This window comes from Pavona decussata, unplaced genomic scaffold, assembly GCF_977016875.1.
Source record: "Pavona decussata unplaced genomic scaffold, jaPavDecu1.1 SCAFFOLD_233, whole genome shotgun sequence".
Taxonomy (NCBI): domain Eukaryota; kingdom Metazoa; phylum Cnidaria; class Anthozoa; order Scleractinia; family Agariciidae; genus Pavona; species Pavona decussata.
The window spans coordinates 2,701,906-2,716,245 of record NW_028145638.1 but is presented as its reverse complement, the minus strand read 5'-3'; the positions used below and the strand labels follow the sequence as shown (position 1 = coordinate 2,716,245).

General features: G+C 38.3%; 1 protein-coding gene and 2 long non-coding RNA genes across 4 annotated transcripts; 2 read left to right on the top strand and 1 right to left on the bottom strand.

Moving 5' to 3' along the window:
• Window positions 1–638: 638 nt before the first annotated feature.
• On the top strand, window positions 639–13,492 carry LOC146458385 (uncharacterized). 2 transcript variants are annotated; one of them, XR_014858220.1, is made up of 5 exons: window positions 639–1,117; window positions 8,903–11,354; window positions 12,089–12,212; window positions 12,331–12,466; window positions 13,260–13,492. It is a non-coding gene; the product is annotated as an uncharacterized LOC146458385 (long non-coding RNA). The 2 variants fall into 2 exon arrangements; XR_014858221.1 differs by having other exon boundaries at window positions 8,841–11,354.
• On the top strand, window positions 6,090–7,726 carry LOC146458387 (uncharacterized). The gene is made up of 2 exons (XR_014858222.1): window positions 6,090–7,094; window positions 7,206–7,726. It is a non-coding gene; the product is annotated as an uncharacterized LOC146458387 (long non-coding RNA).
• LOC146458386 (uncharacterized) lies at window positions 12,120–13,392 on the bottom strand. Its single transcript, XM_085090719.1, has 2 exons — window positions 13,245–13,392; window positions 12,120–12,650 (listed from the first exon to the last, which is right to left on the bottom strand). The coding sequence occupies exons 1-2, from the start codon at window positions 13,390–13,392 to the stop codon at window positions 12,217–12,219; spliced, it is 582 nt and encodes a 193-aa protein (XP_084946845.1). The 3' UTR covers window positions 12,120–12,216.
• Window positions 13,493–14,340: the final 848 nt, after the last annotated feature.

Genomic DNA, 14,340 nt, shown 5'->3' with positions numbered 1-14,340 from the left:
AAATGAATTTAGTAGGGATCGTGATGAATCTCTAAGATTAGTAGAGTGCGCGTGCTAGTAAACGATTGATTAATGAATTTAGTAGGGATGGTGATGAATCTATAAGATAAGTAGAGTGCGCGTGCTAGCAAACGACTGATGACTCACTGATAAATGAACTACGAAGAGATGGTTATGCTTATATAAGATTAGTAGGGTGCGCATGCTAGTAAACGATTAATTAATGAATTTAGTAGGGATGGTGATGCTTAAATAAGATAAGTAGAGTGCGCGTGCTAACAAACGACTGATAAATGAACTATGAAGAGATGGTAATGCTTATATAAGATTCATAGAGTGCGCGTGCTAGTAAACGACCGATAATAACAAATGACTTGTGAAGGGATGGTAATGCTTATATAAGATTAGTAGAGTGCGTATGCTAGCAAAGGGTCTAGCAAACGAATGATAAATGACTTAAGTAGGATGGTAATGCTTATATAAGATTAGTAGAGTGCGCGTGCTAGTAAACGATTGATTAATGAATTTAGTAGGGATGGTGATGAATCTATAAGCTAAGTAGAGTGCGCGTGCTAGCAAACGACTGATGACTCACTGATAAATGAACTACGAAGAGATGGTTATGCTTATATAAGATTAGTAGGGTGCGCATGCTAGTAAACGATTAATTAATGAATTTAGTAGGGATGGTGATGCTTAAATAAGATAAGTAGAGTGCGCGTGCTAACACACGACTGATAAATGAACTATGAAGAGATGGTAATGCTTATATAAGATTCGTAGAGTGCGCGTGCTAGTAAACGACTGATAAATGACTTAAGTAGGGATGGTAATGTTTGAATAAGGTTAGTGGAGGGCGCGTGCTAGCAAACGTCTGTTGAATGGTAATGTTTATATAATATTAGAAGAGTGCATTTGTCAGCACGCAACTGATAAATGAAAATTTAAGAAGGGAGATCGTGTTTTTATAAGATTATATAGATTGTCCGTGTTTATTAAATAGCAAAAAAAAAATCATTGCATTTAGAAGGGTGACGACGAAAATCATATGAGTAGACTGAGCGTGAAGGTAAGCAACTGGTAAACGGATCAAGAAGGGAAATCATGTTTGTATAAGGTTAGTTGAGTGCAAGTATCTGCAAACAACTCGTAACTGAATTAGGAAGGGGTGATGGTGTTCAAATGAGATTAGTAAAGTGCGCGTGTCGTAAATGAACTCGGAAGGAATGGCTATAATTAACTGAACAAGATTAACAGAGTGCGCGTGTTAGCAACCAACTTATAATTTGATTAAGAAGGTATGACAATTTTTATATAAGATTAGATTGTGCGTGTTAGGAACAAACGATATTTGCGTTAAGAAGGATCAAGACTGTATGAAAATAGTAGAGTGCGCTTGTGAGAAAACGACTGATAAATGAATTACAAAGGGATGGTAATGTTTACATATTAAGATTAATAGAGTACATGCCGGTTAGCTTTTTCTCGAGGCATTTGTTTGCTGACGTTATCAGGCTGCACAATGAGAATATGAAGCAAGCACGCGCAATTGAATTTAATTACACGAATTTACTAGCTATGTTAAATACAGCTTTGTGTTTCACAAGTAAGGCTTGCATGTAAAACAAACTTGTCTAATGTGAATATGGATAAAGGCGATTCATTCCCCGTGCATTTAACTCTTTCTCTTCCGGATTCAAGAACAGAGCTGATAGATGAAATCTTAAAGTGTGACCATTCAAAAAGGGAAAGCAACCACTTTTTTGTGGTGCTGTTTGTTATACTGTACAAGGTAATTCTAACTTTTGAGTTTGTGGGTTAAATCGTAAAGTGTGACCATTGAAATTAAACTTTAACTGGTCAGCATTCTTCTGTGGTTCTGTTTATTATAGCGTACAAGGTGGTTTATAATTATATAGCATTTAAGGGCTTGTGACTGAAATTCTACAGAGTGAACACTCCATGCAATCAAGGCTGATGCACGGCTGGCTTTTCAAATAGGTTCAAAAACAAAATTATAAATTTTTCCGGTTAATTCGAATTTCAGAGTGAAAGATTTAAAGGTGTTCATCAGGGTGTTCATCAGGAAAAGCACACTGTAGCTGGTCTCCAGAAACACTGACTTTTTCAAGGTCAGGGAAAAGTCAGGGAATTGTTGTATCAACTCAGGAAAAGTTAAACAGTCAGGGAATTTTATTTTCTCTATCCAAAAGGTTTACGAAAGAGTTGGAAAAGGTAACATCGTTTCAAAAATATTAGTGAACGAATTCATATCTCAATCTTCTTTGCCGGCTTCATTGCCAAAGGATATGTTTTGAACGATCAGTGAAAAGTAATCCAGGGAACATATTTATCGTGATGAACAGCAACCCTGAGAGCTGGTCTTGTTCCCTCTACCTTTCGGTGTTTGAAACAACATGTTTCTTTGGCTAAGTGATAATGAAAAACTTTTTGTCCATGACTGCTAGCTTTTTACTCTTTTAGCAATGTAAATAATCTAGTAATCGTTTCCGCAAGTTAGCTACGTTGTGCAGAGTTTCGTTTCGGCCCAGCCCAGGAGGTCTTAGATTGGGGGTACAGCTGGCTCGATCCTAGGAGCAAGTGGACGTACGTGGATGTTTTTCACCCAGCTGTTGCTCTACAATCCCCTTTCATTTTAAGCTAGCTTTCGTTTAAGATATTCATTTTTACTGTCAGTCTTAATAAGCTTAATATCAACACCTTAATTTAGAGGACGAGAATAAACGCTCAATCTCAAAGTTCTAGTTACACAATCATTTCTATTATCGGTAGAGTTCCGAAAATCCTAATAACTTACTGGGGCCGTAGCTTGTATAATTGTATAAGCGAATCAGACACTCTGGGGGAATGCTCCAGTACCATATACCAAACCATAACGTTTTTATTTGCATTCCATGAATGCATTTTTCAAATCGTGTTTTATCGATTGGTTTTAATTTTTTATTTGCAAACTTGCCAAACTTGTCTAAACGAATTATGAAGATTTTGAACCTTTAGCTTGCAAAATGAAACTGATCCACTCTGAAACACGACATTCTGATGGATTGCAGAGAATGACAGTACGTACCAGTGCCTAGAATTTGTCCACGAAGCTTGGTATTGATCACCTGACCTTAAAATCAACCAATATCGCGCCTCTGTCATACTGAAATAATTTCTACAGTATCAGGCCTCGAGACAAGGGCCGGACCTGCTTTTGGCCAGAAATTTCTGTCGGTACCATTTTGAATAATGCGAAGAGCCTGTGTGATTTTCTGTATTACTGTTCACAAGCATTGTATAAAATACTTGTATTGCTGTGGGTAAATACGAAAAAAATATCCAGTTTATAATTTTGATTGTGCAAATTCGCGTTACCTTTTATTCTCAGCGCTGCGTTAAGAGAAGTTCAAAGCATTTTTTTGTACCATGAAACACTGTCAGAGACTTTTTAAATTTGTTCATATTTCCGTTTTTCGTTTTTTTTTACACCGCTGTTTGAGATCCTTTCCGAGTACTTTCAAAACGAATGAAAATCTCTCGATATCTTTGTCGGACTGTGAGTAGCAGGTTTCTATTAAAGAAACGTGGATGCCTCGGCTACAAGATGCTATCGACTCAACTTTATGGGTTTAGAGCTTAGTCTCAGATGCCCGGATTAGCGGCCGGTCTTATTAGTACGTGCACGGCATTTTCTCTTTTGTGGTCTTGTTTACTCTATTTTACCACAATGCCTAAGCTTTTCTTATTTCGGAACCAATTTGTAGCATTATCTATTGATTTTCGCTACGCTAACCGAGGGTTACAGTTATACACACTAAAGAAAAATACAACAGCATAAGCTATTTAAACTTAAATTCAAACGAAAATACAATAGTTTCAATAACAAAAGAAAATTCACTATCACCAATGGGAAGCTTAATTAAATATTCCTGAGAAGTAATGTCAGTGTGCATACATTAAAGTTCGAATTAGCAGAACAGAGTGTGATAGTGTAATTTGGCCACCGTAAAGAGATTCGAATATCAGTACTATTTTACGAGGCTAAAAAGTTAAAAGAAAAAGCAAACCCGATTATTTTCGACTAATTAAGCCATCTTCGGGTAGTCGCAGTAGATAATCAAACTCTCAAAATTTTCCACAGAAATCAAGTTTTATTTTTCTTCGGTCGGTACATCATGACTTTGTTCAGAAGCCGAGTTACAAAAGAAAACTAAAACCCTAGGAAACCTTGCTGTGAGAAAAATTAAATGAAGCGTTTCTCGACTCTTAGCTACGTATACAGGCTAAACAACAGACTAACAATGAAGAACAATTATACTTGTTTACCATTTAACAAAAATACTCGCAATCTCCGATGGATCAGAAATGCCAGACCAATTTAAATCGCCACGACTAGGTGGTGAAAACTGCTTACACACACTGATTGTTAAAAGACGATTCGTTTGTTTAAAATTGTTTTCTTAGCTTCTAGTTTCAGGCTTCGCCACATTTGACTTGCTCCATTTCAACAAATGATGTGTTAGCGGCGCCCTGTGAAGTAGGGGGTGGAACACTGTCCCAAACAATGGGAACAAAACAGAGAGAAGTCCGGCGTCAGTGATTAAAGATAGAATTGATGGACCAGAGAATTAACTCTTATGTTAAGGTGATACATGAACCCAGAAAAAATCGTACTGAGTGTTAGTTTTTCAATTAGTCTTCTAAGTTATTCGCTTGAACCCATGAAAATCGTAGGAGACCGCACGTAGTCTGTGAAAAGGATCCCAAGTCGGGTGTAGGGCGATGACAAAAATCGACATCGAAACAGAGTTAATTCTAGTCTTATCAGTCATTTGGCTCCACAGTGCAAGCACACTGTTCATTTGCACCCTTATTCAAGATAGTCCAGCTAGTTCCATGGCTGATATCTATAGGCGTCAAACGCCAATAACTTCAACCTTGGTTAAAAACGCGTAAAATAAAAACATAAAACTACAAATATAAAATAAGGCTGATAGAAATAGTGTCGGCTAGTTGCAAAAACGTCATTGAAAAGAAGGAACTTTTTGGACGGTATATTTCATATATTTCTGAATGATTTGATTAGTCTGTTGACACAAGAATGTCACTCTAAGCTTTTGTATTTAGGGAAACGTTTGTATTTCAGTTTTAATTAACCGTTTCTCGCAGGAAGATTGTACAGTCATTCCTTTATGTTGATCATGGTTCAGTAATTTGTACCAGTTTTCATGCAAATATGGTTGAGTTCATAAGCTCTACCCAGATGCCGTTAACAATTAACTTTTGTCGTTTTGTTCTTTTAAAAAGTGCCAGTCGTGCTAATTAGCTCAATAGCTCGTAGCATTTCCCATCTTGCTACTATACGGTAGTGTTTGATGCAAAAAAAATAAAATAAAAAAAAAATACTACTTCGCCACATTTCTAATCCATTTGCCTAATTTAATTTAGTTGATATGATTGTTAAAAGTTGTCTCGTATATCTCCAAATATTCATGAAAGAAAAGATGCCAATTAAATGAATGCCTTTCGCTGAATCCCCTTCTTCACAGATGGCGTAAGGAAAGTATAAAGTAAGATTTGAGGAAACAAAGGGAATCAAATTTAAAATCTGGAGCTTTTCCAGCATAAAAAAATTGTCAAACTGTAAGATCAACTGATGTCAACCGACTTAAATAGGCCATTTTCACGATGGCGTCATTTTACTACAACTACCAGAATTCATTTCGTTTTCCTTTTCAAATTCAAATTTTGTTATCCCAGTGGACAGCAAAGAACAATAGCTCTAATTAGCATGAGAAAACAAAAAACCAGAAGGATTCTGGTAGTTGTAGTAAAATGACGCCATAGTGAAAATGTCCTATTGGTTCGTGTCTTGATTGGCGGTCGAACGCGGCGGGTGGATAGCTTTGTCCTATTTTTTCAATCTATCTATTAAAAAAATCTGCTGTCACCTTCCCCCCCCCCTCCCCCAGCCCACCTCCTTTATCCCTGCCCGCTCAAGTTAACCTTCTTGGCCAATGAAATAACAGATCAACACCAGCCCTTCAATCGTTCGGTAGGAGCATTGTTTGTATGACTGACTTGTGAATCACCTGGCAGCCAATCATAGTCATGGATAGGGTGGACCTGATGAGAGCTGGGTGACTCTAAAGCAGCGCATGAGCAGTAGATCATCAAAATCTTAAAATTCCCCTGAGACAAACTTTATGATGTTCATTACATCCTAACATCTTGCAAATTAACCTGGAGTAGCGGTTGATCATAAAACTCTCAAATTCTCCTCACAAACCAAGTTTTATTTTTCTTCAGTACATCGTGTTATCGCTAAGACGCCGTCTTACAAATTAATCTGGATGATCAAACAATTAGACTGTGTGTTGCTTCCATTCTTAGTTTTCTGATTGATAAAAGGTTAATTTGGCAAAATAATTAATTTCCTGCTGATGTGCCTCCATTTGGTTAAACGAACCGCGAGGAACTCGACTCAAATACTTTCCGTTGTCTGCCTGTAGGGCAACTTTTCCATCGGGCAGATTGTGGACTTTGAAATAGCACGAACTTACTGGCGTCGACACGTCAGCCTCAATGGGTTCAAAACCCCATCCTTCATCTTTTCTGCAGGCATAATTTCCGTTGCTTGCCTGTAACAGGATGGTTTGATCAGCCTGCTTGCAGACTGTGAAAGAACAGGAAGCATCCTCCGAGGTCTCCTTGAGGGGAATGACATATGAAGTGTATTCAGTTGTCATAACGTCTTCTCCGCTTCCGTCATGTCCGTCGTAAACTTCCACCTCATCTTTAACAACACAAAAGAATTTTCCGTTATCTGCCTTCAGAGACAGCGACCCTCCATCGGTGCAGCATTGTTTGGCTGTCAAAATAATAATAAGATAAATCAGCTTACGGTAACGTATTGGAATAATATCAAATCAACTCAGTTCAATTTGAAGGTCCTTGAATGTTCAGAAGAAATCACTGTGAACGCCGTGCCCAGACGAGGTCGCAGTAAAAGAGCGAGACATGCACTACTTGCTTTGCGATTTCAATTGTCGAGAATTTAAATGCAATAAGTAGCAAATTTACCACATACGGTGGTAAGACTATACAGACATAACGGAGTCGGACGTTTCATGCAATTAACTGAGGAAATCAAGAAGCTTTCTTTTGAAGGTGGATAGACTAGGGGAAATAAACTTCTTCAGGCGGCTGTATATCGTGAATATGGTTTTAAACGTCGTACATAACTATGAAAATTACACGCCAATTGTTCTTCACAATAAACTGAGCTGAATGCGAACTTAACTGATCGGAGGCGAGTTAGGCCTACAAAACAGCTATTCACCAAAATGAACCGTTGGTACTCCTGGCTTATGTTCGTAAACCCAGTTTCTTATATTAAAAGAAAAACAGCTGCAAACCGGTTTGAATTTTCTGTTAATTCTTTTCGTACGTACCTGTCACCATGACGGTGCAAAGGAGCAGTGCGAGGGGGAAAATGAGCTTCATGGTAGACGATCCTGGGGAAAAAAAAGAGATTGCGGTTGAGCACTGATATAAGCCGACTACGGTTACAACTACAAATTACACTTTCCAAAAGTTTTAGCACTACTTCAGACAGTGCCTGAAAATAGTTGGAAGAGTCACTGGGTTTCTGAACCGCATGAGCGATTGAAGCGAGCATGTTGTGCCTTTACCTGCACAACGCGCTAGTTTACTAACAAGACTGAATAAATCAGTTGCTTTCGCTTCTACCCGTGCAAAAAGCTTTTAGAAAGATCGATTGAAATATTATATAGCAATCGTATTTGCGCGAATCCACCTAACTCACTTAAAAAAAAACTTTCCCCCTTTATCCCTGTTTACTTCTTACTGAGTAGACTTAATTAACTTGCCAGGACTGAAACATCAAACTGACTTACCTTAAGTACCTTCTCTCCTTCTCTAATTTAATGTTCGGCTCGACCAACTGCTTCGGCCTTCGGTAGCACCAAAATGCCAGCACGTTTACGCAGTTATAACTACTTATAATCACAGAAGGGACACAACTGTAAAATAACTTAATACCCAGGGGTAAATTAACAAAAAAGCGGAATGTCGGTTGACAGGTTAAATGCTAACGCAATCAAACACACCTTCAAGCAATTATAAGGTTAAAAGCTTCCAGCATTTTCTGTCTTGAGGAGTGTTTAGCTCTGTAACTATCTTAGATCAGCTTGGCCAATATTTCTTCAAAACTAAGGCTGTGGAAATCCTTGACTGAATGAATGAATGAATTGAATGAAGTGTTTAGAAAACTGGACTCTTAAACAACAAGCTACACAATCTCTTAATCGGGGGAAACAATGATACTTGTTTACCATTAGTTTAATTTCGGACTAAGATAATCTGAACTACCGCAGCAAAGTAATGAAAACTCCTTCTCACACAATTCATTGAAAGGTGAATCGTTTGTTAAAATTTTTTTTTCTACCAATTGCAGGCTTCGTCAGTTCTGACCTATCTGAATTCAATAAGTTGTGTGCTACTGGAAAGGTACCCCTTTTGGGCGGAGCATTCCCCTTTAGCGAAGCGAATGTCACTCTGAGCTTTTGTAGTCAGGAAAACGTACAGTCAAACCTCTTTTAAGCGGCCCTCTATTAAGCGGTCACCCTCTATTAAACGGACACTTATCAAATTTCCCAAAAGCATTCCCCTTATTTACTGTAAATTTGACCTCTATTAAGCGGTCACCTCTGTTAAGCGCACGCGGTCACCATTTAGAATTCCCAATTGGCTAATTTTATTGTATTTCACTTTTATTAAGCGGTCACGTAGTTTATTACAATGCGTTATTTTAGGATATTTTGGCACGATGATACGAAAATTAATGATGACGAGGATGTTATGTTATCTGCCCCAGCCGAAAAACAAGACAGAACAAATGAGGAAGAAGAAGAAGATGAGTTTGACCCAGAGCTCAAAAAGCCTGTCACAAAGACGGTACAAAAGGCAGAGGAAGTGGCTGAACAGCTGAAAGACTTTGCACAGTTTAACGGACATGAGGAACTGTCGTTGGCCCTTAGCAAAGTGAGCGATTTGCTCCATCAAATAGAGTTACGCAGCTCTAAATTGCAGACAACAATAACTGATTTTTTCACATCATGTTGAATGCAAAACTTTATTAATGTGGTTTACAACAAAGGCGATTGCCTTTCAAACAACATTAGTACTGTATAAGCGCGAACTTTCTTGAATTACTTGATGTTTTTCTAATATTTTGTGTTACTGTTGTTGTGAACCGGTACAATATACTGTATACATCTTACAGTTCCATTTTTACCATATTTTATACTACATTTTGGGAAACCTCTATTAAGCGGTCAGTTGGCTCATTCCCGAGGGTGACCGCTTAATAGAGGTTTGACTGTATTGTTATTTCAACCTTAATTAATCGTTTCTCATAGATACTGTTTTAAGTGGCCATTGAATTCTTTGCTTTGGTCACTGTTCAGTAAGTTGAATCAGTTTTTATACAAATATCATCGAGTTTATAACGGCTTTGTTTTGATGCCGCTAACAATTAACTTCTGTTGCTCTTTTTTGATGTTAAAACTGCTGGCCATGCCCCAACTGCCTATTCATCTCATCACTCTCAGATTTTCTAATTGAATACAACGCTACTCGGTGCCAAAACATCCTATTTGAGTCTGTTCTCTCTGCCTCGTTTACTTAAATGTCCTGCTAAGGGATAAAGCTGATTAAAGCGAATCCTAAATTATTCATCAAAGACAGCGTTGTAAAGCGTTGTCCCAATTAAATGAATGTCTTTCGCTGAAGCTCCTCCTACACGGAAAAGTGGGGTCTAAATACTTCCATTCAAGCGATCAAAAGTTTGCAAAATTAGGATTTTTTATTACCATTCTTATTATCTCCGCCGACCCTGTCCCATCCTAATTTAAAGAAGGACAAAATTATAATGAAAGTAGAAAACGTAATTATTTAACGACATCTTTACTCAGAAGGATGGAGAACGCCGTTCTCAGTTTATGCGTCAGTCAATTCTCGCACCGCCCATCTCCTCGGTAATATGTAGGGCATCTTTCAAATTGTCTGTCAAAACCCACCCACCGGGGTATTTGACGACCTCATGATTATCATCTCAAAGCGCTTCCACTTCCTTTCACTTTTGAGTTCATCGGTAAAGACGATAAATTGGCGCTAACTAAAGCCACGGAGGACAAAAATGAGACCGTAGATCGGTCACGGTGCAATACAGAGAACTAAGACTTATATGAGAGTTAGTTTTGCGTAAATTAGCATTGACCAGAATGAAGGTACGCCCAGAAACCAAGAAATCAACTTATAATCTTTTGCTGTACCGTGGGGCATTTAAATTCGACAGCTTGCTTGTACTGTTCCATCCGTGGGAGCATTTGCCGGTTTGCCAAAAAGATTCTAATGCCGAGGTTGGGGGAGGTATGGGCACTACTAAAATTGACTAACGCATCAAGTCGTATTGTTCAGTCGCGCATCTATTGACACAGTTCAAGACACAGATTGAAATCAAATCGGCACCCAGTTTAGCTTTTAGGTAATTCATTCCAGCTCTTGAATTCAATTCTAAGCGAGGTAAATGCAACGTGTACTGAGCTGATGGAGTCAACAGTTCAACTTCCAAGGGAGGTGTCTCACCTGATTTTCATTCAAAACGTATAGGGGTGGTAGGGGTGGGGTGGGGGAGGTTGGCCGGAGCAGAGAGGGGGTGAACTGTTCAATTTTCAGCTACCCATGGGGGTGGGTCATCCTCTTCTGTAACAAGAACAGTTGGCTACCCATTTATAGTGGAGCAGTTTTACTGATCCACAATTTTTTGGTATTGGAAACATGCCGAGCCATTGGTTAAAATAATACTCTTGTATCCTTTCAGTATATAAAATGAATGAATGAATAATTTTTTTTTACATTCATTGCTGTTTAACATTCTGCTATCTTAATCAATATATGAGGGTTTCAATGGGGTTAACCGTCAGCCGTCAAACAGCCTAAAAGTAACCGTCAACCGTCGAAAATGGGCAATTTTTACCGTCAACCGTCAAAAAAGCAGTTATTATTAGCCGTCAGACGGTTTTAAGGACATTCAAGAATCCCTATTTCAGCTGCTCATCCCGGACTTCTGGCTCTCAAAGAATCGTTTTAAATGGTAAATCTGTTTCCATGTTCCCAAATCTACTCACTTTATAGTGTTTTCTAGTTCATTTTGGGACTACAGTTGACATCACTACTAACGGTCGAGAGTCGACCGACAGATGATTTGGTGATTGTGTCCGTCAGCCATTAGCAGAAGAGATGAACTGCCAAGTCGTCTCAAACAGGTAATAGAGATTTTAAGATTCTTTACTATACGGGTACGACAACGAACTCCAGATTTGACTTCACGTTTTCAGCGAAGTACTAAGAACTGATATATCTCAGGAAGCTTCATTTTACTCTTTTTGAGCGACGAACTTGAACAAAATGTTTTAACTGAATGTTAGCTAAGCTCTTTCGTGATTCCCAAAAACGAGATCAACTACATTTCGATGACTTGATTTCGCCACTACGTCGCGAGTTCGCGCAAAGCGCTAGTTAAGAGCGCTTTCACTTTTGAACGGAAGAACCGGTTGTTCTGGTGGGACAACCGAATGGAACAGTCCCTCCGACTGGAAATTTTTCGAAAAAAAAAAGGAATAACTTCAGACGTATTCCTCCTTTCGCTTTTACCGAAATAACCACAATATCACTGAATTATTTGCTTTATCACACTCACGTACCATGTTCCTTGGTGAGAAACGTAGTTTATTTTTCAAAATTGGCAGTGAAAAGAATCGTTCCGTTTGATTCCTTAACGGAACAACTGTTCTTTCAATACAAATGGAGAGCGCTCAAAATAACTACGCTATCTCGTTTTCCCGCCAAACTGGCTCTACTTCACGCGCGCGAACTCTTTCTTTTCTGGAAAATCTCATACTCAGACTAGAATAATAAGGATTTCTAAAACGTCTCTGATTAACGAGAAAAGAGAAAAGAAAAAAAGGGAAAGCATCATTTTTCTTTTCTGCTTTTTCAGATTCTTGGACAAGAAATCAAGACTCAAATGATTATACTTCTCCGTTTAATTTTTATTTGCCTTCATTGGCATTATGCATGACGGCCTTGCCGAGTATACATCACATTTCATTTAGCGATTGAAGGTACTTAGAATTGCCAAGTGAATTTGCAAGTGGCATCAATCGTATCCTTATTGGCAAAGATAAGGTCGATACCATCGCTAAGAGTACGACTCAGGTACTTTCCGTTATCTGCTTGCAGGGCGACCGTCCCATCGGATTGCTTTTGGACTTTAAAGCGGCATGATGCATCTGGCTGAGATCTACGAGCCTCAATTGGTTGAAAATCCTCTTCATGATCCTCCCTGCACAGGAATTTGCCGTTATCTGCCTTCAAGGTGATAGTTTTACCAGGCCGACGCTTGACCTTAAAAAAACAGGAAGCATCCGGTGCGGGCTTAGAAGCCTGAATGGTTTCAGCTATGTATTTCTCGTTTTCGCCTTCGTCGTCTTCAAATTCCACGGTTAATCTGCAGACATATTTTCCGTTATCTGCCTTGATGAGCCTGTTACGCTTTTCCCCTAACAGTTAAAACGTAACTTATTAATTAAAAAATACTAGTAACGTCTACGGTAAGAAAGAGCGGATCATTTTGAGGGAATAAGCCATTGTTTGGCCCGCTGAATTTTCAAAACTCGCAGAAAAGTGTTTCAGAACAGGTGTTATTTTTTATTTATTTTTTGGTTTTTCAGGTGAGCGGGGCGAGTCATGCAGGACGGGAGGTGTGCGACATCCGCTTCGCCCTCCGCTGACGCGCGCCTCCGCTCGTCTGGCTCGCCTTAAAACGCAAAGTAACACCTACTCTGCCTGCTTTTTCATTCACTTCGCTATTATGGCAAAAATACAATCAAATCATCAGTCAATCAATCAATCAATCAATCAATCAATCAATCAATCAATCAATCAATCAATCAATCAATCAATCAATCAATCAATCAATCAATCGCGTCCAGTGAAAGTCACTGGTAGTTCACAAATGCGGGTGATTTGAAATCGCACTAAAATTCTAACTCAACCGATGCGTTTCTGGGTTGCTTGCATCCTTTTTCTTTTCTTTCTTTTTTTTATCTATTTTTATTTATTTATTTTTTATTTTTTTTTGCTTGCATCCTTACCTGCCACAACAACAGCACAAACAAGCACCGCAAGAATGAAAATGGGCCTCATGACGAACTTCTCTGAGGAAAAAAAGAAAATTAAAGAAACAATCAGGTGACATAAAGGGAAACTGGAAGTTGTATTCGGCGCTGGAACAATAATCATTAACTCTCAATGTTCAAGGAAAGTGTATATAAGTGAAAATAAATTGGGTAAAAATTTTTTAAAGGAAAAAAATACAATAAAATAAAAAGTGAATATAAAATTAGTTTTAGTTTCTGACTGTAATTGTTTTCAAAGCTCTAAATGGCAAAGATCTATAAACGTTCATTTGTAAAACTTTTGCTGTAAACCTTACGGCGGAATGTGACGGGATGTTTTTCCACTCAAAGTGAACGGGGATGATTACGGGCTATTCTGTACTTCAGTAAAGAACCCGCTAGAGCGCATTGCCTTAACTCTAAGATAATTGATCACTTATTCAACGCTAGAACCTATAATCGAACTTTTTCTTGAATAGCTACTCTCGGCTTTTTAAAATTCTTTCCCCTCTAGTAACGAGCATGATACTGGCAAATAATTATAACGCCTGTTGTGATAACACAGTGGCATACAAAGGTTTTCAAGTAGGCAGTGCCACCTATGTTTAGTGTCACTATGAATAGCAAGAAAACGTATTTGTTTGAATGGAATTGTTAAAATAATGGTTGATGTTTGATAACAATAACCCTACTGGTGGACAGAAAACTATTCAGGAGTTAATTAGTTTGGCTGCGGATGGCAAGGATGGACGGAAGTGGATTGCAACCAATTTTTTCAAGTTTTTTCAGTCTACTTTAGAGAAGTCGAGAATATTAATCATGGTATGTTCTTCACTCGAGAACAAACCTTAATATTTTCTTCCCGATGCTGTAAGAGCAATTTCATGTTACAAAACAGCTGGTTCTTTAATAATAATAATGACAATCTTTAATGAGGAAACTTTTTCACTAAAAAGTGGTTTACAAAAAGGACCTGCTTTGTCAAACATTTTAGCCGTTTTGACGAAAATACAGCAAAATGCGAATTATTAAAAAGCTAAAACGAAACCAAGGTTACCATTGCTCTTACAAA

Excerpts from the sequence above, each read along its gene's own strand:
- LOC146458386 (XM_085090719.1), bottom strand. The coding sequence starts at position 13,392 with ATGATTATTGTTCCAGCGCCGAATACAACTTCCAGTTTCCCTTTATGT. Across the intron at positions 12,651-13,244 it reads TTGTGCTGTTGTTGTGGCAG|GGGAAAAGCGTAACAGGCTC; the intron begins GTAAGGATGCAA and ends TTTAACTGTTAG.